At 31.5% G+C, this 26137-nt stretch overlaps 2 protein-coding genes across 4 annotated transcripts; one reads left to right on the forward strand and one right to left on the reverse strand.

Annotated features, from left to right (window-relative positions):
- Window positions 1-6042: 6042 nt before the first annotated feature.
- LOC108908527 (GTP-binding protein Di-Ras2) lies at window positions 6043-12657 on the reverse strand. The gene is made up of 3 exons (XM_018712588.2): window positions 12324-12657; window positions 10532-10789; window positions 6043-7566 (listed from the first exon to the last, which is right to left on the reverse strand). The coding sequence occupies exons 1-3, from the start codon at window positions 12459-12461 to the stop codon at window positions 7372-7374; spliced, it is 591 nt and encodes a 196-aa protein (XP_018568104.1). The 5' UTR covers window positions 12462-12657; the 3' UTR covers window positions 6043-7371.
- Window positions 12658-13221: 564 nt separating this feature from the next.
- On the forward strand, window positions 13222-24170 carry LOC108908442 (macrophage erythroblast attacher). 3 transcript variants are annotated; one of them, XM_018712481.1, is made up of 7 exons: window positions 13222-13323; window positions 15222-15411; window positions 18080-18316; window positions 18371-18646; window positions 18717-18891; window positions 19715-19910; window positions 24005-24170. In XM_018712481.1, the coding sequence occupies exons 1-7, from the start codon at window positions 13285-13287 to the stop codon at window positions 24104-24106; spliced, it is 1215 nt and encodes a 404-aa protein (XP_018567997.1). In that variant the 5' UTR covers window positions 13222-13284; the 3' UTR covers window positions 24107-24170. The 3 variants fall into 3 exon arrangements, with proteins under 3 accessions (XP_018567997.1, XP_018568004.1, XP_018568012.1); XM_018712488.1 differs by having other exon boundaries at window positions 18741-18891; XM_018712496.2 differs by lacking the exon at window positions 13222-13323 and adding an exon at window positions 14429-14528.
- The last annotated feature ends 1967 nt before the right edge of the window (window positions 24171-26137 follow it).

The raw sequence follows: 26137 nt of genomic DNA on the forward strand, positions 1-26137 counted from the left end.
CGAGAAAAAGTTATTCCTGATAAAATGTTTTGCTTATCTTGGGAAGCCATAGACAGTAATCAAATTTGTAATAAAACATACAGGGCGTCCAAAAAACTTCAAAATGTTAAATTTTCCGTAAACAAGTTGGCTAATATTATAAGAATTTCGTCTTAACAACGGATATTTTGTAATATTTTATAACAATTTGTCACATTGTCATTTGCCCACGGCCAACTTGTTATAATAAGAATTTTTTTAAAACTCTGTTATAGAATGGTAAATATATCAGAAATTAATGATTGTAGCTATAGGGAATGCTTTATAAAAATGAAAGAATATAAAGTGTATTTTCAGTTTTTAAAATAAAATACAGGATGATTCATTAAAAAAAATTTAGAGTTCAAGTTTTGGCTCCCCCTATATTCAACTGTTGCAATAATAAAGAAATAACATTTTCTCGTAAAACTGTACCAATACCAAAAAGTTATGCCTGCAAAAAATTATTGTTAAGTTGTTCTGTTTAGCGTATACGGGACCCTGAAGTGGGAATGATTTTGGTATACAATTAACCACAACTTTGTTATACCCTGTATAACATAATTAAACCCTATATTGGAAGCATGGAAGAGATGAGCTTAATCTAAATTTGAAATAATATATAGCGTGTCCCATTTAAAAAATAGCATGTTTAGTTCACCCTGGCAATATGTAACACCCTGTATATACGAAAATAATTCAAAATGTGCAGTTTTAAACCGGCTACAATTTTTGTAAATAACTTTTTTTGATATCTTCTATAATAAAGGAGATATCGTACTTCGGCGCACTAATGCCCCACCCTGTATATGATTACTGCCCATGGCTTACCAAGATGAGCAAAACTTTTTATCAAAAATAACTTTTTCTCAAAAAATCAACATTGAAAAAGAATACCCCATCTGGGGACACACTGTATTTTAGTTAATATTGAATGTTGTGAAAAAACCTTTTCATTTTTGATTTCTTTTATTTAACTTTAGCTTTTCCCCGATGACGGCTTTAGGAAGCCGGATCTAGTAGATTCTGAAGCAAAAATAGATTCTAATCTGTGTCCTCCAAACCTTATCTAATTAATAATATTATTTTATTTGAAGATTTTTTGAACCCGATGGTTAAAAGCATTACTACGTAATGAACCCAACGTATCTGTGAATTCAAAACAACAAGCGATTACATGGAAATATTTGTGGATGGGAGATTAGAAAAACAACGTAATTCGTAATAAGTTATTTATTCGATAAATTTACGTTTACAAATAATTCAATTTACGTAAAGAAACAGGATGTGGTGGAACAGACAAACAGAAATTTTGTAACATTAAAAACAAACTCGACGTTTGCTGTAAAAATGCTTTCGTTGCATGTATTGTTTATTGATTTAACAACTTTTCTAAAGAGATAACCGAACCGTTTGGAAAGCGAAAAGTTACAAAATTTATATGAGAACGTCTACAAACGAGGTGGCGAAACTTGTCCTTTCCTTGTTACAGACTGACTATGGTGGAGAATATTTCCAGATATAGGAACTCGTGTACAAAATTATTGCTCAAATTGTTAAGGTTTCAGTACGTATTAGTCAACTACCTCTAACGCTACCTAGTTCTAGATAAATACAATTTTATCTAAGGTCCCATTTTTATTCGACACGAGAAAATCATTTTCTTACATGAATTAAAAAAATACTTTAAAATATGGAAATATGTAGGTACAACAAAAATAAACAGGGTGGTTTGATTTTTATTAATCAAACTTAGGAGTAGGTAGATCATAAAAAAAATAGTGTTTGAAAAACAATTTTTTTTTACTATAGTAGGATCATATTCGATGCAAAGTAATAAATCATTGCCTGTCAAGGTGTCCAGTGCAGTACGGTTTTAAGGGGTTTAGAAATTGAAAAATTTCTTTATGCATTATGAAGGGATGAAGGGATCAGTTCATGTTCCTTTATTCTCATAAACTATTTATTTTAAATGTAATTTATTATAAATCTTATTTGTTTTTTAAATTACCTACTACATTTTACCTCTGTACGCGTCCTAAAAATGATGGCACTATTTTCCTTTGATAAAAGACCGACAATTTTTTAATCTACTTTGCATCGAATACGATCCTACTATAGGTGCATTGTTGAAATTTTACAAATGTTTTTGAAAATAAGGATATGTTTTTTTTTAAATACAGGGTGTTTATAAAGTACTTGAACAAACTATAAAGGGTGAATCTTTGACTAATTTTAAGACAAAAAGTTCATATGAAGATAGATCTGCAACTGCTTGGTTCTTGACATACAGAACGTCCAAAAAAATTTTTGTTTCAGCAATTATTGTAAATGTTAATAACTTCTTTGTAGAGGTAGTTTAGTCTTAGCCTTGTAAATGGTCTAAGTTTCTCACATCGCAATACAATCAGTAAAAGACACATTTTTTCACGTTTTTCAAACACTTAAGAACGCATTAGGCAGTCGCGGTCCCGTCGCATCGTGCACTGTTCTGGGCTGAGCTGAATGCATTTTTTTACAAAATAAGTTGCATTTGGCAATTGCACACGATCTTGCTCACGCTCTCCTTTCAATAGTTGCGGTATTGCTTTAATAGTTAAGAAAATGAGTTCTATGGTAGAGGAAGCTCGTCTCGATCGCATCGCGGTCTCCCCAGATTCTTTGGAACAGATTGGAGGAAATGCGATGCGAGCGAGACGAGCTCAGGAATGTCTAGTGCGAATGCATACATTATAAAACGTGGGAAGGAACTCCACCGCGCGCGATCGAGACTAGCACGGGACTGCGACTGCCTAATGCGTTCTCTCTAATGATTCAACTTACAAAATTCCAATGCTACTTTCAGCGACAAATACTGAGAATACCGTTTGTATGTAAAATTTAATGGAGAATAGTTACGTTTAGTCAAAAATGACATACAGTGTGACACAAAAAAGTTATGGTCATTTAAATACAGGTAAGTGGCGCCCTCTAACATTAAATAAAAAACTAAGTAAATATTTGAGTTTCTCATCATCAATACTCCCAATTTCGTCAAACTGCCATGTTATTGAACAAAAATATAATCAAAATACCAAACAAAAATTTTTTTTGGACGTTCTATTTCAAGAATTAAGCCGTTTTTATCTTAAAATTAGTCAAAGATTCCCCCTTTAAAGTTTGTACAAGCACTTAACAAACGCCCTGTATATAAATTTGTCTGTAATTATGCATTTTAACAGCATCCAATAAGTATAACTTTCTTATTTGAAAACCATTGAAAATCTTAAAATACATAATTATTTTTGCGTTGTAATACTGTAACTTTTATTTTTCGTATTTTATTGCACCTAATTATACAGGTCGCTAAGTACTCCCCACATAAATTTGAAAAAAATTTAAATTTTGATCATCGAATCTTAGTGACGTTCAGGCAATTAGTATTTGAACACCCTGTATTACAACCTTTAATTTTTTGACAATCTGCCTGCCCCTAGTTTGGTAAAAAAATTAAATAACCCTGTATAACAGTAGTCTCGCCACTTATAATGAAAAATCTCTCAAAAATCATAAGCTAAGTAGAAAAAGTGGAGTAATTTTTTAATAGAAGGCTAGTTTTCTATACAGGGTATGAATGATGTAATCTGACAAACTTTAAAGGTGGATTCTACGTCACAAACAATTAAAAAAAGTTCTTATAAACGTGTATCTGGAAATAAATCGTTTTCGAAATACAGGGTGTTGAAATTAAAAAGAAATCATGTTTATTTAATTACCGTTGTAAAGTGTTTACAACAGTGGTCATGGTTACCGTCGCGCAGCAGTGAAAGACGGGGTGGGAGTAGCGCACATTTACTATGTAGTTTGAACTTTGTATAGTCTGCTCGTAACCAAATAAACCCTATTCACCGCTTTTGAAATGGAAGTCCAGGACCGCCACTGAACTATGTGCAAAAATTTGTTGATCTGAGACAAATCTACCAGCCAGTGGTGGAGATACTCACAAATATGTAAAGTGTTTACAACGGTGGTCATGGTTTAGTCCGCCTGTAACCAAGTAAATACTATTCTTTACTTTTTTTTCTTGACGGTGTAAAATTTCGTTACATATCGTTAATGTTAATAATTAATCAAAAATAATGTTGAGTACGTTTTCTGTATATTTCAATAGTACTTAAAATAAAACTACCCAATTATATTTAATTTTTTTTTCAATACTTTGTAACTAAATTTTTCTGCTCTCCCTGGTATGGAAGTCCAGGACCGTCAATGAACTACGTGCAAAAATTCGTTAATCTGAGCCAAATCTACCAACCCGTGGTGGCGATACTCACAAATACGGCCACTAAAAACCCTAAAATTTTGAAACCTCTAAATATTTAGGAAATTAGATAAGTACATTTAATTCTAGGTGGTAGGTACCTTGATCAAAAAAATCTTTTCCCATTTTATTTGAAAAAATTAACCAATTTTACTTTGAAACATGTAAAAGAGCCTGCGACAGAATCGATTAAATTGAAAATAACCTTAAAACTGCTCACATCACAAAAAAATATAGGAATTTTTGGTTAGAAATACGATTTTAACGCAATGTAATCAACAGAAGTGAAAAAAAATAGTGTATAAGGTTCTTAATGTTTTCCAGTATTTCCGCCACTGGTTGATAGATTTGTGTACCAACTCAACGTCAACCATCTTAAGAGACATTTAAATTAATATAACACATACATTTTTTAATTTCAACACCCTGTATCTCGAAAATGAAGTGTTTCTGAATACACGCTTATAAGAACACTTTTTATTGACTTGTGACGAAGAATCTGCCATTAAAGTTACAGATAAATTCATTAACACAATATACCGGTTGTCCCATTTTAATCGATTACACGTAAATATTTCATTAGAGAAATCAACAATCGAAAAATGACTTAAAGTAAAAGTTGTTCAGTTTACTGGGGGAAACTAGCTACTCACCTAGGATTTGACCTTGACCTCACCTTGAAGGTCAATTGAAAGTCAACTTCGGAATTTTAAATGGGAACCCTATTTTTAACCTTAAAAATGGATTCAGCAGAAAATTTTACATCAGGATGTGGTCATAACTTTGACCTTGAGGTCAAAGTTAAGGTCACAACGAGATTAAATGATTCGTCACCCTTGAAGCAGCCTCGGAATAAGATGTTGACCTCCAGAATCGATGGAATTTACATCAAGGTACTCAATCACGACCTTCGATTCGTGTTTGACCTTCACTCTGTCAAGGTCATTTGAAGGTCGACTAGAAAAATCGACCTTCACCTCTACAAATGTTGCGAAAGATTGAATATGAAGGTTCACTTTGTTTTATTTTCTGCCAGACCGTGTATTACTTAGATCAGATCTTGGGAAAACGCTAAATTTGTATCCAAGTACCCTGCAAAGTAAGGGATCAAATAAAAAGGTCATTTGAAGATCAGGTGAAGATTTAAATCCAGAATACTAATGTAATGACAACATAATTCAATGGCTCACAAATAGTAGTGTGATATTTTTATTTTTTCTCAATTTTTTAACCGTCAGTCAGTTTTACTTTGTAACGTACTCAGATATCTCTTTTTTCAATTCTCACGTGAAGTTATACCTTCGTTGAGTAACAAGATATTTTTATCATTCTCCCCTCACTTAGCATTATTTTTTCCTACAATTGTTATAGTCGACTTTCAAATGACCTTGACAAAGTGGAGGTCAAGGACGATGTAAATCTCATCGATTCTGGAGGTCAACATCTTATTCTGAGGCTGCTTTAAGGGTGACGAATCATTTAAATCAGTTGTGACTTTGATCTTGATCAAAAACAGGTCAAAGTTGTGATCACATCCGGATGTAAAATTTTCTGTTGAATCCATTTCCAATGTTAAAAATAGGGGGCCCCATTTAAAATTCCTGAATTGACCTTCAAGGTGAGGTAAAGGTCAAATCCTAGGTAAGCATCTGGTTTCCTCCAGTGAACTGGACTTTTACTTTAGGCCATTTTTCGATTGCTGGCTTCTCTAACGAGATATTTAAGTGTATCAATTAAAATGGGACACCCGGTATATCCACGATTAAATGAAAGATAAAAAAACAATTTATCCTTTTTCTATTCCGTCTACATCTACCAAATGGAATGCGGTTACTTACGTTAATTAATTGGTTCATTCTACCGGTATAGTCAGTCTTAAAAAGTTGCGGAAAAGTAGAGGAATAAAAAATGAGGCGTCGTAAAGGGCCATCTGAGTAAACAGTAAATCATCTACAGGTATACAAATTGGATCCATAAGTTCACTATATAATAACAATTTTTTTTTTGTTCTAAAAATAAGAGTTACAGATTTTCGTTATTGTTTCTCAAATTGTTGTAAGAACCTGTAACTTTTACCCCAACAGAGGCTAAGAAGAAGCGAACCTTCATGGTCTTACGCAAAAAATCTGATTAAGAGTAGCTTCTAAAGAGCGGAAGTCAAAAGAGTTACCGAGTACATTTTTTTTGCTACTTTATTATTTATTTTTAACATACTTCGTTGCATAAATACCAATATAAATCGATCACAATTGCAGTTCATATAGTGAACACTATAAGCATGAATTATATAACAAATATATTATTAACACGAACAATTCTTGCTGTAGCACCCGGTCTAAGATTCAAAAAATGTCCGTCCGTCGAGGCGCGTCGCCATAAAAAATCTGCACTTAACAGGGTGGTCCACTGGTCGAAACGGAAACGATCAACAACAATCAACGTATAAAACCGGCGAGGTGCCCCGACAGAACCGCCTTAAACGTTAAAACTATGAAGTTAGTAACTAGCTCTATGTCGAAAACTACCATTACTGATATGCTATTTGTGACATGGTTAATGTAATTGAAATTGCCTTCGTAACAATACAATGAAGGTAGAAATGGACCCGACTGCCGCGCTCAGGGGAATCTCGTACTGAAAGACAGGGGGGGAGGTATGGTAAAGTAAAAAGGTGCGCCAAGTACACAAATATAAAAACCCAGCGTGATGAAAGGTGCCAACGGAACGCAGCCGACTCCTAAACAACGGGAGCCGAGCAAGTGATGGAAGTGTGGTTATGTACAGGACGAAAACACAGATTAGGTAATATTGTCCGCAAATGGGCACTTCATCGATAATAACGGTCAACAAGGGTACACCGACGGTTAGACTTCCCACTTGCCCGGCGCTTAAAGCTTGATCAAACAAGATAACGCGGCGCGTACGGATAACGATGACCGGACTCGAAGCTACTATGGAAGCCGGAACGTTGTCGTACGCGCCACAGGTAAATTGTCGAATGACGATTCAAGTTTCTCGGATGACAAACCTGAATAGTCGCAGTACTGTGCCCCTTACATTAAATCACATTTATCCTTAGCCACCCGGTTGTTTGTCTTACCTCCCACCTGGAGGCTCACGTTGCGGGATTTTTCCAGGTTCAACAGCTCCTGGAACAGCTGTTTGACGTTGTGGTTGGTTTTCGCGGAGGTTTCCATGAAGCTCACACCCCACTCGGCGGCTTGGGCTTGGCCCTCTGAAGTACTAACCTGAAAACAATTAAAAATCTGCACTTTCATACTCTTATAGCTGTTTCACATTGACAATTTATTCATGAATCAATTGATGAAGTTCTTCATTAATTAATTCACGAATTTATTGGTGAACTGTGTGGTTTTACACTGCTACAGACTTTGTCAAGTTTTTTGACGCATCAATCAGTTCTACCAACAAATCAAAGAAGCAAATAAATTTCAAAAATGTCACCTTTCCACTCATAATTGTAGTGATACAACAGCGGTACCATTTTGACACATATTATATAAATATTAGTTTTTGTAAGTAACAAATCAGTAAAAACAATGCAAAACTAGTACGACGCCACACAATTATTTACATATTCCAATAACATAACCTCATTACTGCTCTGAGGTTAGAAATCTGTTGGGTTGGTACTTCTGAACTTCATGAAGAAATTGACGAAAATTAGAACATGTTCTAATTCGTCAAGAACTTGATGAATAAATTCATGAAGTCATTTGACAGCAGATTTGGTGCATTACACTTGTCCAATTTCTTGATGAAGCGACTTCATGAATTAATTCATCAATAAATTGTCAATGTAAAACTGCTTTTAGGAGTGTCAAATTGAGTATATGACATCTAAACTACATTTTTCTATAGTTTTGTTAAACTAACAGAAACTCCCCAAAAATGTCGAATTTGGCTCTCTATACAGTGAAATTCCCCTTCGCGGACACCCCTCTTACGCAGACACCTCCCTTGCATTTGCATTGTGTTAACTCTCTCTTAGACGGACATTCTCTTGAATGGACGCAGACAAAAGAAAATATTCTCTTAAACGGACAAAGAACCAAATAAAAAGGAAACAGTTAAAAATTGCTTCCGCAAAGTACGATTTAACCATGAAAATATGCAAAATGAAGGTCAGTTAACTGAGGATATTACATCTGATCCAAAAATAAGAATTTGTTGGAACTGACTGATAATGAAAACCTTAATGATTTTTTAATCCTAGATGAAAATTAGTATGTTGAAGATCCAGGTTCAGGACTAGAAATTGAAAACCAGTTGAAATACAAGAATTTTCCGAAGATTCTAATGTCGATGAGGTTCCAGTACCAACAGAGGCTATTCCAAATTATGGTGAAGCTATTATCCTAACCGATCAGCTTAAACATTTTGCCGAAGATCAAGGAGATACAGAGTCTTTGGATCTTCTTTCCAAATTAGAAATACGATTTCTGAACACCATTTAAAGAAAAAGAGGAGACAAACAACAAAACATGAATTTTTGCATCATTAAAGTGACATTTCTTTTAATTTTATGTATTACTATATTCTATTATATTTTATTTTTATTTATATGTATTTTGTATGTATTTTGTAATGTTACCTTATTTTTTCCTTAAGTTTTAAGTATTTTTTTCATTTTAAAAACATTTGCCTACATATACATTTTAAATGTCCCAATTTCTTTAATTACGGTTTTCATTAAAAAAACGATTTTTTCTTTCGTATTTCTTTTATGCGGACACCTCTCTTGAAGAACACTTTCAGTTGGTCCCGTTGGTGTCGCCCAAGGGAGATTTCACTGTATGTGGTTAACTTTTAAAATATTTTTCAAAAATATGGCATTCCACTGTCTTTTTTCACAATTTGATAGTTTTAGTAGTTTCTTCGAAAAAAATAAAATGGTAGTAATTTATACAAAATTGAAAGACAAATCCGAAAATATCATGATTGTTACCATAAAGCGGTGGCGTACTATTTTATTTAGAAAAATATGCCACCGATATCTCCCCCACTGGAGCATCTAAATTTTAGGAAAAGGCCTCAGATTTTAGACAATGTTTACGTAAATACATGTGCCCAATTTCAAATTATTTCACTTACTAGTTTTTAAATTATTTTAAAAAATTAAAAATATTTTTTGAAGTTTAACACCCTGTATCTTTATAATGAAGCGTCCTAGATAAAACCATTATACGAAAGATTACCCTTAAAATTCACCAAAGAATACAAGGTTTTATTTTTGGTCACCCTTTATGAATCATCCTGTATTTGTACAGGGTGTCGGAGAGGTACGATATTAGGGAAAGTATAGGCCGTAGAGCTTCGGGATTGAATAAATCGACCAAGAGAAATCGCTGGAAATAGTTTCCAAGTTCGCAGCTCGGCCGCTAGGGGGCGCAATCTACATACGAAAACATATTGAATTTTTCTCAGAAATCTCTATTCAGGTACAAATATGGATAGCTGGATTCATTACGCATAACTTTTGTTTTGACATTTTGTTCTATCTCCTGACAGAAAGGGTGGGAGAAGATCCTAATGTCTGCTCAGAAAAATGCATTTTGTTAAGGATTGGCTCATCAAAAGCCCATAGTGTCATATCTCGTTGGAAAGATCTCTTCATGCTTTATCTCGTAGTGAATGCGTAATGTCATTTACCTTAATATGGAAATTTAGAGATGACATTATTTCAAAAGAATGCGGTTTTATGGATTTTTCTCAAAAATTTTAAATTCAATGCTATAATTTTGTTTACTTAAATGAATTCAGCACAAAAAATGTATAAATATAGCATAAGTTTGAAATTTCTAATGGAAATGTTTAAATGGTATAGCCTATTTAGTATTTATTGGCGCTATTTATAAAAATTTAGGTCATTTCACGTTTTCTTAAAAAAGTGAAATAGCAAGATAAAACTTTTTATAGGTTAGTTTGAAGAGCATAAAAATAGCTACATTTTGATGCCAAAAAGGGTTCGATATCATCTTTTATTATCAAGTTATTCGCAAATTAGTGTGCAAAAAATAAATAATGATAATGAATTGAGAAACACGAACTAACTATTATTCAATTAATATTGATAAATCGAAAATGCAAACTGTAAAAATATAATTTTTTGTAAAATATGTAACAAATAGGACCCAGTGAGTTTCCTCGTTGATCTAAATCTAAAGTATTCGATCTACATTCAATGCTTACCTCACGCAGCTCAGCACTCTCATCACATTTATTTCCAGTCAACATGATGGGAATTTGACTCAAATCGGGCCCCTTCAGTTCCCTGATGACTTCAAAGATGGGCCGGAGCTCCTCCAGACTCTGTCTACTGCACACTGAGTATACCAGAATGAAAGCGTGGCCCTTGCTTATGGACAACCTTTGCATGGCGGGGAATTGGTGCGAGCCGGTGGTATCGGTGATTTGGAGAGTGCATATATTTTTGTTGCAGCTGATAACCTAAAACATGATTAAGGGATCGTGATGACTTATTATTGTTTCATACATTACCTATGATACAAAAACATGAAAAAAACTGATTTAAAAAAAAATTATAATTCTTGTAACGGAACTGTTTTTTTAAAGGAAATATAAGGCATATGTTGGCATATTTCTGACAAATTTGGTAGGTATTTGTTTTATTGTAATCTATGTATTAACATGTATTAAAGTGCAGTTATAACAAAATTTAAATTGCATTACTTATATAATTAAACTTTTAATTGAAACCCTCTTTTCTATTTGCAACAACTGTGCGTCAAACAGATAAAATCTTTAAGATCCTATTTTCATAATAAAAAACACCCATTACTTAGGGTTATAGAACAAAAAAAATAAAATTGCACACCTCTAAACCTATCGATACAAGAACAATCTTTCATTTCAACTCGATAGGACAGAAGAAAATAAATTAGTCTTCTAAATTTCTTCATGGTAGATAATAATATCAATCAGGAACAAATAAATAGAGAACAAATATATAAATTTATATAGAAAGAGCAGTTGTACACTGAAATAGGGTATAAATGTAGAAAATTCCATTTAGGTATTTCCTGGAAATATCCATCAGGCTGCAAATTATTAACAAGTGTTGAGTATACAAAGAGACAATACAGTAGCCAGTAGACTACATATAACATTTCAGGATAAAACAAAAAATATCACTTACGTAATTGATGTTGCAGTACCATCTGACTAAAATTTAATAATAAAAAGTACCTATTCTGAAGAAAAAGAAAAATATCAAGAACCGACAATAAAAATAGAAAGAATTGGAAACAAAAACGAGTGCTCATCATTCTGTTTACTACCTACTTCAACTAAAGGTATCACACCACATTCGTTCAGTAAACATCTCGCTTAAATCAATTAAGATCAGAATATTTACACCCTCTTGCAAAAAGCAGTCAGAGGAATAAAATCAATAGCATTGTGCAAAATTGTGTAAAAAAATTTGATACATAATAGAGATCAAATGAAATTTGTTTAAAAGTATCGAACTTTCTATACCTTCAGAAGGATATTTTATTTTAAAAGAAATTTCAAAACTTCTCTGATGATTCAATATTATTAACGTGACATTGATATCGTACTGACTGCCTGTATTCTAGTTTAGATCACACAAATTAATATGATTTATAAGTTTCTAACTTTTTAAAACTGTTGCAGTTACATTATAACAAAATCTCGTTGCTTGCATGCTGTCCACACAGCACGATGAGTAGGAAACCACAGAAGCAATTTGATGCAAAAGTTTGAGTAATATCGTATACTATTGAATATTATTATACATTTATCAGCCTTAAAAGTTACAAGATACGCCTTATAAAAAAATATGGCATCGAAATGTAAAAATTATACAAAAAATCTACTTACCACTACACAGCAATATCAAGCGAAAAAGAATACATCAAGTAACAAAATCGTACAACAACAAAAACTGAAAATAAAATTTTGCCATAAACAAAAAGTACATCTTCTGCTTTTGTCTTACTTGTCGATATGTGTCTTCGATGGTCGGTATGTAACTCTCTCTAAAGGTTCCTTTAACGAATCTCAAAACGAGCGAACTTTTCCCCACGCCTCCGGCCCCAAAAACCACGACACGGTAATCGTTGCTTTGCTCTGGCATTCTCGAAATTTTAAAAAACGTATATATGTTAGAATTAAAATAATGAGGTTATATTGTACAGTCCTTCGAATGCAAGATGTTTAATTGGCGCGTATCCATCACTTTTTAAATTAGAAGAAAATCACTTTGTTTTGGAAATAATAATTGAATATATTTTATTATTGTTTAAATTTCAACAAAATTTTGTCTAAAAATAATGACGTCATAGTAAAACTAAAAATTTTGTATTGATTTCTGATTTGGCCATCTATTGGTATATTTTTAAACTGCAATTTTTAATTTTTATATTTTTAAATTGTTATTTTACTGATTTGTAACTGATTTGTTAAAGAAATATATCCGAATGATTTAATTATAAATGTTACTCATATAAAAATTTAAAAGAATTTAAGGAATTCCTATTATAGGAGGTCATTTTCGGATTCGGGATAAATTAATTCGAACCAATTTTATTCGGATTAAATTTTATCAGAAACCTTGAACGGTTTTTGATTTTGCTTGCTAGATGGCATGACAAACTGATCAGTGGCTCTAAAACCATAATTCTACAATTTGCAAATTTCAAAAATTTAAATCAAAATTAATTTGATACTTATTATACCTAATCATGTTATTAAGCCTAAGTCGTTATATTTGAGTCTGCATATTTTATATTATCTTTTTTCATATATTTTTCAATTATTTTACATCTGCTTTTTTTTTAATCTTTGGATATCTAGGCTTCTTAGATCGAAGGTCGCATTTGACAACCAGCATTTTACTCCTTGTCATATCAGCTGTTTGGGAGAACTTATTTTATTTATGTTTTTATTTGTGGTCCAAAATGGCAGATGTGAAGTCTTTAGAACATCCTACTTTAAAGGTAGTTAAATGTATTAACCATGTTTGTTTCTCTTCAAATATTAAGCAAACTTTTCGCATTTCATTGTTAAGAATGTGCAGTTTTTAATTAGAATTTTTGCAACATTTTTTGTCAGCATGGATAGAGGGGATAATCAATTAGTGTAGGACGTAGATTTGTTCAGGTTTCTGAAGCATATCAAATTTCTTCCAAGTGCAGACCAAAAAAAGATAAGGGTATTGTTATATTCACTTGCTTTTAGTTTTATTCCTACTTGCTGAATAAATCTCAGGATACAGAAATAACTTTAAATACACTAGTTTCTTCACCTCTGCAGTATGCAAATTAACCATTTTTCAGAAATATTGAGTTTTAAAATCTCAAGTAACTGCTTACTTTATGTTGTGTAATTCAGTTATTAAACAAAAAAACTTCTTAAATTAAATTTAAACTCAAGAGTTCATTCTAAGTACAATTTTCGATTAATTTCACTTTTATGGCAATATTTGATCAAAAATGTAAAATCATGATTATCAATACTTGACCAGAAGCATGTTGATTGAAAATTAAAATATTTGTATTTTTGGTAGCTGCTTATATGTATTCATCTAAAATTTACAGATTATGTAAGAATAAATCAGCATATAATATGCATATGTTTCAATAATTTCAGATGTTCCTACATTAGAATAACATTTTGTAACAATAATAATTATGGCTTAAGTAAAAAAGTTCTTTTTTGTGGGCTAAAATGGGTTTTGTTAATATAGGTATATCTTTTGTAATTAATTTTATTATACCACTGGTCTACTTGAAAATATTATTTTCAACAGGAATAAGGGTAATAATAAATGTTATAAAAATGTGACTCTAATTTCTTCTTCAAATGCATTAATGAAAAATGTGCAATATTGCTTACGTCATATATTTCACATATCTTTGTTGAAAATAGATAAACGTAATGAAACTTGCAAGAAAAATGTTTAAGTGTTTAATAGTGATGTCACCTATTTGATGCACATGTAATTTCAAATTTATGGATCTGAATAATGAATACGTTATTCACTACATAATGTTCTTAAAATATATGGTGCTGCTAATTGTTTTCGCATAATAAAAGCTTTTGTTAGTGAATAGAGTACGTACTTATAATTTCTTTTATATTTTTACGGAATGCATTGTGCGTCGTTAACCCAGACATATGTGACTATGAAATTTTTTTAAACGTAGGTACTTTTATAATTTCAATTTATATTTATTGTGAAATAAGCAAAAAATTAACTTTTTGCTATGATACTGTATTTTAATGTCAAAAATGATTCTTCTATTGTTTTCTTATCTTCGTTATTGTCCTTGATGTAATGTTTTTTGTGAATCAATTTAATTGTATAGTAATTGCTAAACATATTTTTTTTTACATTTATACATGCCTGTTTATGTCAGGATTTATATATTTTTATTCAAAGATCCCTGATTCATTTTTGTATAAACATTAGTTGTGGTTCAATTTATATTTTAACTTGCATGTGTCGTCAATAAGGTCACTACTATTTTAGAAGTCGTAGATATTTCAGGGAGGAAGTATTTATTTTATTCTGATGGCAATAACTTTGTAATAAATACCTATTAGTAAAAAGTACTATATGATTAATGAAAATATGGTAATTTTAAAATTATGTTACAAAGAACGGTTCTTCGAAAAATAGAAACCGTAAATTGTTAAAAAACCAAATCTTGTCTAAATTGATTTCATAGAATATATCAGCAGTAAAACATATTTTTTTTTCTCTGACAGTAGAACATTTTAATACTTCATGAATTGATGTTGATCAATCTTTCAGTCTTTATTTTGCTGCTTTGTTATCTAATGCTATTTAGGAATTCAATGTCTTAATATAAATGAATAAACGTCATCTCAGGTGCCATATGAAATTCTAAATAAGAAATTCAGAACTGCTCAAAAGGCCTTAGATAGAGAGGTGTCTCATGTACAGCAAGCTGCTAATGAAATAGAGAAAACCCTTTCGGACTGTCAGGAGGTAAAAGCGAAAGATATTACGTCACTACTTGGAGGTATGGTAGAAAAACTGCAGGTGTTGAAGAGAAAAGGTAAGCAGACGCTTATTTTATATGTATTTTTAACAAATGGAATAAAAGTTATTGAGTCATAAAATGTGGTAGTAGTTAAATTTATAATTTTTGTGTAAGTGTATTTTTATGAAACAGTATACAATATAATTATTGCAAAGTTTTATGTTTGTATGTAGCTCTCAAAGTCTGGTATTGATTGTACAGGATGTCCAAAGTGATTGGATACAAGGATAGCATCCTTGGATGGAAATAAACTAATTTAAATCAATTCACAGTACAATTTTGCCATTGGTTATACAGGGTGTCCCATAAGCACATGATCAAAAAGGTACTGCGATATTCTTTGGCTCAAGAGAAGACGATTTGACCTAACTTCTACTAAGAAAAAATGTCTGGCTCCTCTGCTATTGACTGTAAAAGTTCTTAAAAAAATATATGTTTAATAAAACTTGCTGTGGACTTGTTCCTAAGTAAAAGTCATGTTTTGATTAAGCAACCGCGCCCATCTGCCTTGGGCTGGTGGTAAATTCTTGAGTGTCTTGGTAAAGAATTACCAGAACTTTTTATTTGGTTGCTGGAATTAATTCATTTTATTTTTATCGATGCATCAGTCCTTTTTCGAGATTTTCGTGCTCTTGGTAAAATCTTGTAGCATTCATAGTTTTTACGCAAAAAATTTTTTTAAATTCATATTCACGCGAAACAGACTTTATTTTGACAAGAACATGAAAATGGTGACACAGACGAAATATGCTTTTCTTTTTGTTTAAATAAAGGCAATACGCTTTTAACTATTATTGATTTTCCCTTATAAATTATAATTACATCATAATATTAAAAGAAAATTGATCTAACTTTTAAGTAGGGTGCAAAGATTTAAATCAACTTGATTTAAATCAAGATTTAAATCGTGAATTAAATCAGTAGATTTTTTATTTTAATCATGGGAATAAATTTTAAAAAATCAACTTTTTTAAACGCTTTTATTAAATCGAAAAATAACTGTAAAAGTTACAAAACTATAAAACATGATTCATTCAACACATAAACTTAATATCTATTCATCAATAAAATAATATACTTTCTGTTGTAATATTTTAATATTTTTAATAACTCAAAATGTAAAAGGTATAAAACGAATATATCATATAACACAAATATACCTAATAGTTATTCATCAAATAAAATATCACACTTGCTGTTGTAACGTTTAAACAAAAACACCAATTTGCCTGCCTTCTCTACTCCCAGTCGATTCCTCAATTTAGAATGGACTAATCCAAACGAAGAAAAAATTCTTTCCACTGACGCCGATGATGCCACAGCTCCCAGAAGTTGCCTAGTAATTTTGATAAAACATCTCCATTGTTTCCAAATACATCCTTGTGAGATATCCACCATTCGATTGGAAATTTTTATTTTTTATTTTTTTTATGCAGCGCTATGGAAATGTTTGTTATTGTATAGGTGCAGCGAATTAGGCATTATTGACAGGAAATAAGACGTTAATTACTAGAAAATGCGATTTAAACAAAAAATCTGATTTAAGTCAAAAAAATCTGATTTAAATAAAAAAAATCGGGTTTTTTGATTTTTTAAAAAACATCATGATTTTTTTGCACCCTGCTTTTAAGGAGGTTTATCGAGTACGGAGGTACGTCTAAAGTTTAACGAGAGTTTCCGTAAATTCGCTAGTGGCTAAAGTAGTAAGTAAGCCTTTAGATTTGGCAACGTTGCACTTGGCTGGCTTTGTTTGGATGCCTAAGCTTGAAATATCCTATGTCACACTTGCGAATTTCAAATAATACGCTACTTCGAGAACCGCGGCGTTCCCGCTATTACGCATATGGAGGTTAAGTTAGTCAACGACAGCAGTTTGAAGGAGAATTATTATAAATTATGTATCTTACAAGTACCTAATCGATTTCTACGAGCTGTCATACGTTTCCTTAGATATCGGGTTCCTATTTATACAAGTTGCTGTGGAAACTGTTCGTCAATTGTTGCACATTCTAATAAGACTGTACTAAATCGTGAAAAATTATTTTATTAATATCTCGTCTCTTAGGTATCCAAACTAGTCATAGTTTTTTTTTTTGAGAATTTTTTCATATTAATAAGCTTATATTAATTTTTTTATGAATATTTGTTTGTCAATTCCAAATCAGATAAACCTCCTTAAGGGCACAGAAATATTTCAAAGATGAATTATTTTAAGAATATAATTTGTGTCAAATATTTTACAAACGGCTAACAAAAAGTCAGTGCTACTAAGAAAGCTAGTAAGCGTTTTCATATCACGGCGTATTTTCATGATTTGTTAAGTGCATTTGATTGTAAATTGCAGTATTTAAATGAAGAACGGTCTGTTTGAAGCGGTTTTCGAATTATCTTTGTAAATCTAAAATAGCTTAGGTATAAAAAAGGTGGAATAAATTGATGATAACTGTAACTATTTGTTTAAAAGAAAATATCTATAAATCTATCTACAACATTATGAAAAGTTCAACAAATTCAGAAAGAATCAACCTAATCAGCTACCTAATTATATTGTAAAGTGTTTTTATTATTTAGATTTGAAATATGAAATGTAGTTAAAAACATAAATAAAATAAAGTTAAAAGCCTAAATAAAATTACAAATTCAAATTAAGATGAGAAAAATTTAAATAACACTGACCTTTTAGCGGAGGAGAGCATTTCAGAGGAGCTAGCTGCCTCCAATGTGTGTAAACGTAGACTAGAGCATCTGAAAGACCACAATACTCTGACCCCGGGGGGAAACATCTCCCAGGGGGCCCTCAACCAATGGCGACGTAAACGACTAGACAGAATGGTCGTGGAATATTTCTTGAGAAATGGATATTACAATGCTGCAATAACTCTCGCCGATAGGTCTGACATTAAGGATTTAACGAATATCGGTAAATTGAAGTCGTCTACAGACTTTAAATACCGTACAGAATCTTAATTTTTAGATATATTCCTGACTTCAAGGGAAGTGGAAAAATCGCTGGCAAATAGAGAAACGGCCAAGTGTTTGTTGTGGTGCCACGACAATAAATCGAAATTACGCAAACTGAAGTCGAACATGGAGTTTAATCTGCGAATACAGGAATTCGTGGAACTGATTCGGTCCGACCGTAGGATTGACGCCATAAAACACGCCAGGAAACATTTCCCGAGTTTCGAAGAGGAACACCTTTCTACAATCCAGCAAGTAATGGCGTTGTTGGCTTTTCCCGTGACTACAGGTTTGTTATGAACTTGATAATTCGTACAGATCAGTTCTTTAACTCAGATTCTTTACGTGGGAGTCTTTAGATGTTTCTAAAAGGCATTTTTCAGTTATTGCTCCCTACAAAGCGCTTTTCGATGAAACTAGGTGGGATACGCTCATCGAACAATTTAGGCAAGAAAATTATAGGCTTTTCCAGTTGGCTTCTCAGTCCGTCTTCACCGTGGCTCTACAAGCGGGCCTCTCGGCTCTCAAAACGCCATATCCTTTTTATTCAAAATGCAAATGTCATATACAGGGTGTTGCAATATTATACCAACCAATTTTACGGATTACTAACAAAAAAGGTTCATATCAAAGCAGTGCTACAAAAATTTTATTTATGAGATACAGGATGATAAAACTATTTTTTTCAATTGTTTCATACTTTTTTAAGATTTTTGAAGTAAAATTTCAAGGTGCATTTAAATATAACCTAAAAATGCATATACAGGTTGTTACAAATTCACTTCTCACTACAGGGATCTCGGAAACGGTAAGAGGTACGAAGTAGCTTAAAGGGGGGCAAAGTTGCGTAATCAGGGGACCAACATTATGCCTCTAAAAAAATCAAGGCTAACATGATTAATTTTCGAAATATTTGAAAAAAACAGAAATTTTGGAAATCGGTTTTTGTTTCATTTCAGCTTTGTTTGAGGTGATATTGAAAAAAGAAGAACACTTTCTCATGGCCACTTTTTGCCCTCTATCGAATGGCATAATCAATTTTTATATGTAACGTTTCGTCTCTCCAGGACTATCATCAACTTCATTTTTTTAAATACGATCCTAGAAATTTTATTACATTTTTTGCAAGCCTTCATGATCCCCAAATAAATGATTACCTTGCATGTGGACAACAGTTCTCAAGTTGTACATGATGATTTAAAAGAAAAATATCTCGGTGAATATTTAGAATTTTGAAAAATTATTTTCACTGGGCCAAATAGTGCACACCAAAGAAAATCATTTAGTCTGTTGTGAAAAAGCTATTAACTTGAGCTACCATTATGGTATTTCGCATATCTTCCTTAATACATAGCACTCAGTGTTACTCGGACAACTGCGAAAATAGGAACCCGACGTGCCCCGTCTGCCAGCCTCACTTGAACGATCTTGCAGAACACCTGCCATTTGCTCATTGTTCGCAGTCCCGGCTGTATTGCCATATCAGTGGGCTCCCTATGAACGAAAATAACCAGCCGATGATGTTGCCCAACGGATACATCTACGGGGAACAGGTAAAACGAAATACTTTTTAACTTTTAGGTTAGGTTTGAAGAGTTTTTGTAATCAACTGTACCAATTATCAAAATCGATCTGTCGATAATTATCCACTCGATTTTTTTTCTTTCAGTTCAATAGTAACATGTTTTTGACAACAGTTGACAAGGTAAATGTACCAGTAATTGTCAGGTTATCGAAAGTTATGGAACAAATTTGGAATCAATTAATAAAACGATAATTTAAAATCCGTAAAATCAGTGCAAGAGAAACAATAAAATACTTTTGTACTTTCAGAAGCTTGTACATGTCTTTCATGTTATCATGTAAAGAATGTTTGACACTATCACATTTTCTTTATGACCAGTATATTCACCTGCACCTTAATTTTTCCTATTTTCCTCTTTTTTATCATCTTCCTTCTAACTAATAATATTGTGGGACTGCTGACTACAGCCCCGTTCAACATTGAATTAGATCTACCATATCTAGTAAACAGCAAATTTTTTAACTGTTTACTAAATATTGCAGGTATAGCAGTCTAGAGAGTAGTGTTTTCCCACATCATTAGTTATAAGTTTTATTTCGCTTATTGCAATACTAGTCGTGTTTTAATAGTACCGACAGATTAGTAGGTCGCTCTTTGTCAGTAATCATTGAGTAATTGTGACAAGTAAGATATAATATAGTTTGTGGGTTATATTTTGCCCACATCTTTCTTCTACTCGTTCCAATTCGTAATCTTCATCTTGTTCTGCTTTTGGAAATAATTTTGTTCTTTGAGTTTATAACAGGAGGCGTCTTTTCTTTGGCACCACGTTTTTTACTTTTAATACACTCGGCAAAAATATTAAAGAAGCAGAAACATTTCCAAATTTTTTTAGTGATTTTTGAAAGGCTGTAACTTCGCGAATAATGGTCTCGTATCGAGAAAAAAAAATCATCTTGAAGCTTGAAGATTCTATTTTTGAAATCCTGATATGAAAAATTATTTTGAGCATCACTCGGCGCAATCAAACGAAATAATGCAGGGCAATTTTTTTTTTTTTTCGAAACCATATGGGCTCAGAATTTTTTTTCTGACTTAATCAACGCCAGGGTCATTTAGCCTGATTCATCAGCTCCAGTTTTTTTTTTAAATTTTCTGTACTATTATTTCTCATTGAGATATCGTCTATTAAATGAAGTCATCTTTTTTTTTTTTGATCCATCAATATCTCATAAACTAATGATCGTACAGCCTAAATTAATCCTCTTCAAGAGCCTTTTGTTTGAAAAAATAAGACTTTCTGCTGTTTTGGAATATCAACGACTACTTTACAAATATTGCCAAAAAGTACCAATGCTTGAAGATTTTTTTTAGCCCCATAAGTCATGTAAATTTTGAAATCGATCTGTCAAACCGTTTTCCTTTCCTTAATCGTCAGTTGTATAAAAAATTAAGGAGCAGATTTATTACTCCTTAACATCAGTTACTGATTAAGTAGAAAAAAATTTTTTATTTTTCTCACAATTTCGCTTTAAATACTCATCAATTATAATCGGAGTATTTAAAGCGAAATTCAAATTTTAGAATTTTTTGTTTTCAATAATTATTGAAAACAAATAATTCTAACATTTGAAAAAAACATTTACATGAAATATTTCAAATGTCGAAAAAAAATTATTTAATTTTTTTTTTAAATTTGATTACTTTTCAAAATTTTTTTTTCGATATTTGATACATCAATTACTCATTAAGATAAACAATTTTTTTTGTTATTTTTCTCACAATTTCATGTTAAATACTCATCAGTTATTGAAATAAATAAAATCAAAATTTTGAAAAAAAAATTCAATTGAAAAAAAAATTCAATTTTTAAAAATTTTTTTGCGTTCATTTTTACAAATTTACATTAAATATTTCAAATGTTGAGAAAAAAGAAGTTTTTAATTTAAAAAAAATTTTTAAAATTTCGAATTTTTTTGTCGATACTTCAATTAGGTAGGTACTGATGAAGACAAAAAAAAAATTTTTGCGGTATTTTTCTCACAATTTCGCGTTAATACTCATCAATTATAGAAAAAGAAGATTCGAAATTTCAAAAAAAATCAATTGAAATAAAATCAGTTCAAAATTTTTTGCATTATCTTTTTTACAGTTTTACATTAAATATTGCAAATGTCGAGAAAAATTTTTTTTTTTAGTTTAAAATTTTTTTTTTTAAATGTTTTTTTCTAAATTTTGAATTTTTTTATTTTCGATATTTGATGAGTAACTAACGCGAAGAACGTAAAAAAAATAATGCAAAAAAGGACCCCGCACAAATCTTATGGAAATTGGGTCCCGGTCAAATTCGCTGAATTTTTGATATGTGATAGAGTTCATCATACTGGTCAATTGTCTCAATGGCCACAAAGCTCAAAAATGGATAGTTTGGCCGGTACAGAGCTTTAAAGCTCCGAATATCCTCCACGGATTTATGTATATGCGCAGTGTGTATAGACTTTTGAAATAGCCTATTTCATTTTTTTTATTATCTAGGTTTATATTTTTGAGGTTGCTGAATTCAGATCTGTTGTTAGATTTTCAAAATTGACAGTTGGCAGCTGTCAAATAGCTGTCAATGTGCTATAATAAAGCCAAAAACTTGTTTTTTTATGTTTTATCTTTCTTTTTTTTTAGTTCGATAAGTTCAAAGACGATATCAAATCAATAACAATGACTATCGGCAGCTGTCATTTAGCTGTCAACAATTCTTCAAAGTCCGGTAATAAAGTCAAAAAATTATTTTTTGTTTATAACTTCAAGTTTTTTAGATAAGTGAATATAAATATGATATAAAATTATGTAGTCATCAGCTTACAGCTGTCAACAAGCTGTCAACTAACTGTCAAAATGCAATAATAAAGTCAAAAAGTTACTTTTTTTAAAAAGCTTTAAGTTGCTTAGATCACTGAGTTCAAAAGTGATGTCATAAACTTATATCATGTTTGATTTCTTATCCACAAAGTTAAGCACAAAAAATAAGTTACTTGCTCTATTATTGCATTTTGACAGTTAGTTGACAGCTTGTTGACAGCTGTAAGCTGATGACTACATAATTTTATATCATATTTATATTCACTTATCTAAAAAACTTGAAGTTATAAACAAAAAATAATTTTTTGACTTTATTACCGGACTTTGAAGAATTGTTGACAGCTAAATGACAGCTGCCGATAGTCATTGTTATTGATTTGATATCGTCTTTGAACTTATCGAACTAAAAAAAAAGAAAGATAAAACATAAAAAAACAAGTTTTTGGCTTTATTATAGCACATTGACAGCTATTTGACAGCTGCCAACTGTCAATTTTGAAAATCTAACAACAGATCTGAATTCAGCAACCTCAAAAATATAAACCTAGATAATAAAAAAAATGAAATAGGCTATTTCAAAAGTCTATACACACTGTGCATATACATAAATCCGTGGAGGATATTCGGAGCTTTAAAGCTCTGTACCGGCCAAACTATCCATTTTTGAGCTTTGTGGCCATTGAGACAATTGACCAGTATGATGAACTCTATCACATATCAAAAATTCAGCGAATTTGATCGGGACCCAATTTCCATAAGATTTGTGCGGGGCCCTTTGTTTCATTTTAATCATTGATTTAAGGAGCAATAAACCTGCTCTAATTTTTTATAAAACTGAGAAGTAATCGTACAGGAAATTAAAAAAAAACAAAATTTGAAGCTGAGTTTAGTTAATTTTGTATTTTTAAGATGTGTCAAAACTTTCATTTTGTTTAAATGAGTTTAAATGAGTTGAACAATGATATTGTAAGTAATCATTACATTTTTTGTTGAACTTTCAACTGTTAGTATGAGAATTGAATATTATGAAGATTCATAGAGATGTATTCGAATTTCAAAATTCTGGGTCACTGATGATTACTGGTACCTTAATACTGAAATTACCATTTATTATTATTGTTATTTATTTTTATGTATAAATGTTACAGATTTAGAAGTTTTCTACACTGTAATATTTACCAAGATTAGAAATTAATAGACTTTCAGTTTGATTGGACTTTGTGGAGGCACATGAATGTATTTTCTGATGAGTTACTTTTATCTTTTCAGGCCTTGGAACAGATGGCGCGCGAAAACAACGGCCAAATAATATGTCCTAAAACTAAAGAAATATTTTCATTTAAGAAACTGGAAAAAGTCTTTGTCATGTAAATGTGATAATATTTACCTACTACCTTCGATAGTATTTAGGATATGAAATATATTTACGAGATAGGTTTTTATTTTTTATTGTATATACCAGCGTAAACTGAATAATATGTAAGATTATATAGATCGATTAATTTGGAGTTGTTTGTTTCGTGTTTTCTTTCATTTTGGAAATTTGAATGTGCTATATAGCTATAATAAATTCATAAATTTATTACTGCTGCATTTATTTCAATCGGCGCGTCAGTTCCTACGGCCATATCAGTGGCGGCAGGTGAAAATTAAAGCGGTTACATTTTAACTATGAAGTGTGAGATCCATACCGTTTTTTTAGGGATGATTTAAGGCCTACATAGGAAACTTTCGTGGTGAAAACGAACGAACGAAATTTGCAAAACGAATAATTAAAATTGGGACGACGGGTCCTAAGATATCCGAAACGGTTGCACATATACAGGGTGTGCCATTTAACATATTCCGCTGCCAATATCTCCGAATTGAAGAAATTTATTTTAGTTCCGGAAACTGGGGTTGTTAGGTCCCTCGAATAGCTTCAAATTGGAATTAGAATTGTTAGTTCAAATATTTCTGTAAAGATCGCGTTGCGATACTAAAAAATTTGTTGACTCCTAGAACGTGGAAATGTGGTCCTTCTGAAAGATTGTTAAATTTTGAGTAATTTTCGTAATATAGAGTAATATTTACTTGTTTTCGAGACAAAAATACGCAAAATCTCAAAAACAAACATTTTATTTTTAAAAACGTAACAAAAAGATAAAAATAGAACATGATAAATTGTTTGACTTAAATTATCAAAACTTACAAATAGGTACAAATTTCATAGTCACAAGAAAATATAAAGCTGCAATATTTGGGAAAGTAAATAATAAATATAAATAAAAAATATCATAGACGACTGCAGAAACAAAAAAATATTAAGTACAATAGGTACTTATTTGTAAAAAAGAAATTTAAAAGTAAATCTACTAATAATCCGGAATTAAAAAAAATAATAAGTTAATATACAGGATGATTCAGAACTCATCCAAAAAAATTTTTTGATTGTACAGGGGACTTACAAACACAATTTTATAAAAAAAATATCAAAAAAAGGCGTTTTGAAAATAATTTAAAAATACAGTTCTGCACGACACTGAAGCTGGTCCACTGTAAAACCTGACCTTAAGCAAGGCAAAGCATGCAGTCTTCGATCGGCATAGCAGCAAAGTGTAATAAAAAAATTAAGGAACAAAAAATTGAAAGAATACCTTTCCCAAGCAAAGAAATAAATAAAATTTTACAACACCTATTTTACATCCGCAAATTCAACTGCTTTTGCCGCTTTTGTTATTATTAATTAATAAAATTAATTTGGGGCTTTAGTTAATGAAATAATTTGACATACGTGATGATACAACAACTGTTCAAAATTTTGTCCGCCGACGTGTAAACACATTTGGGTCAGCCACGTCTTATCCAGTTTCGAACTAACACAAATGTGGTCTTTCTTCAATCAAAATTAAAATGACGCTTGAAGAACTAATGTAAACACTATCCCAAAAACGTGAATACTAAAATCGGATTTCAGTATTCAGAATCGCCTGGGACCACGTGGAGAAAGAGCGCATTGCGCACAACGTACAATGTGAATAATACTAGAGACTACAGTGGTTCAGCGATGTAAATGTTGAAAATTGAAAATACTACAACTTCAATAATTTTTTTCTCGGAAACTATAAGGATTTTACATAAATTTCCAGAATGTTTTTACAAATATATTTTTTAAATATTTGTGTTGGCAATTTGGTTCCATATGCCCTAGCAGCTTGCACCCATAGGCGTGTGCCTACTCTGCCTATACCTTGTTATAACGCTGGATGCAACATATTAGTCGACATATTTCAAAAACAAGTAAATATTGGGGAAAACTTTATATTACAAAAATTACTCAAAATTTAACGAATTTCACGTTCCAGGAATCAAAAAATTTTTTAGTATCGCCACGCCATCTATACAGAAAGATTTGAACTAACA

This window comes from Anoplophora glabripennis, unplaced genomic scaffold (genome assembly GCF_000390285.2).
Source record: "Anoplophora glabripennis isolate ALB-LARVAE unplaced genomic scaffold, Agla_2.0 scaffold29, whole genome shotgun sequence".
NCBI classification, from domain to species: domain Eukaryota; kingdom Metazoa; phylum Arthropoda; class Insecta; order Coleoptera; family Cerambycidae; genus Anoplophora; species Anoplophora glabripennis.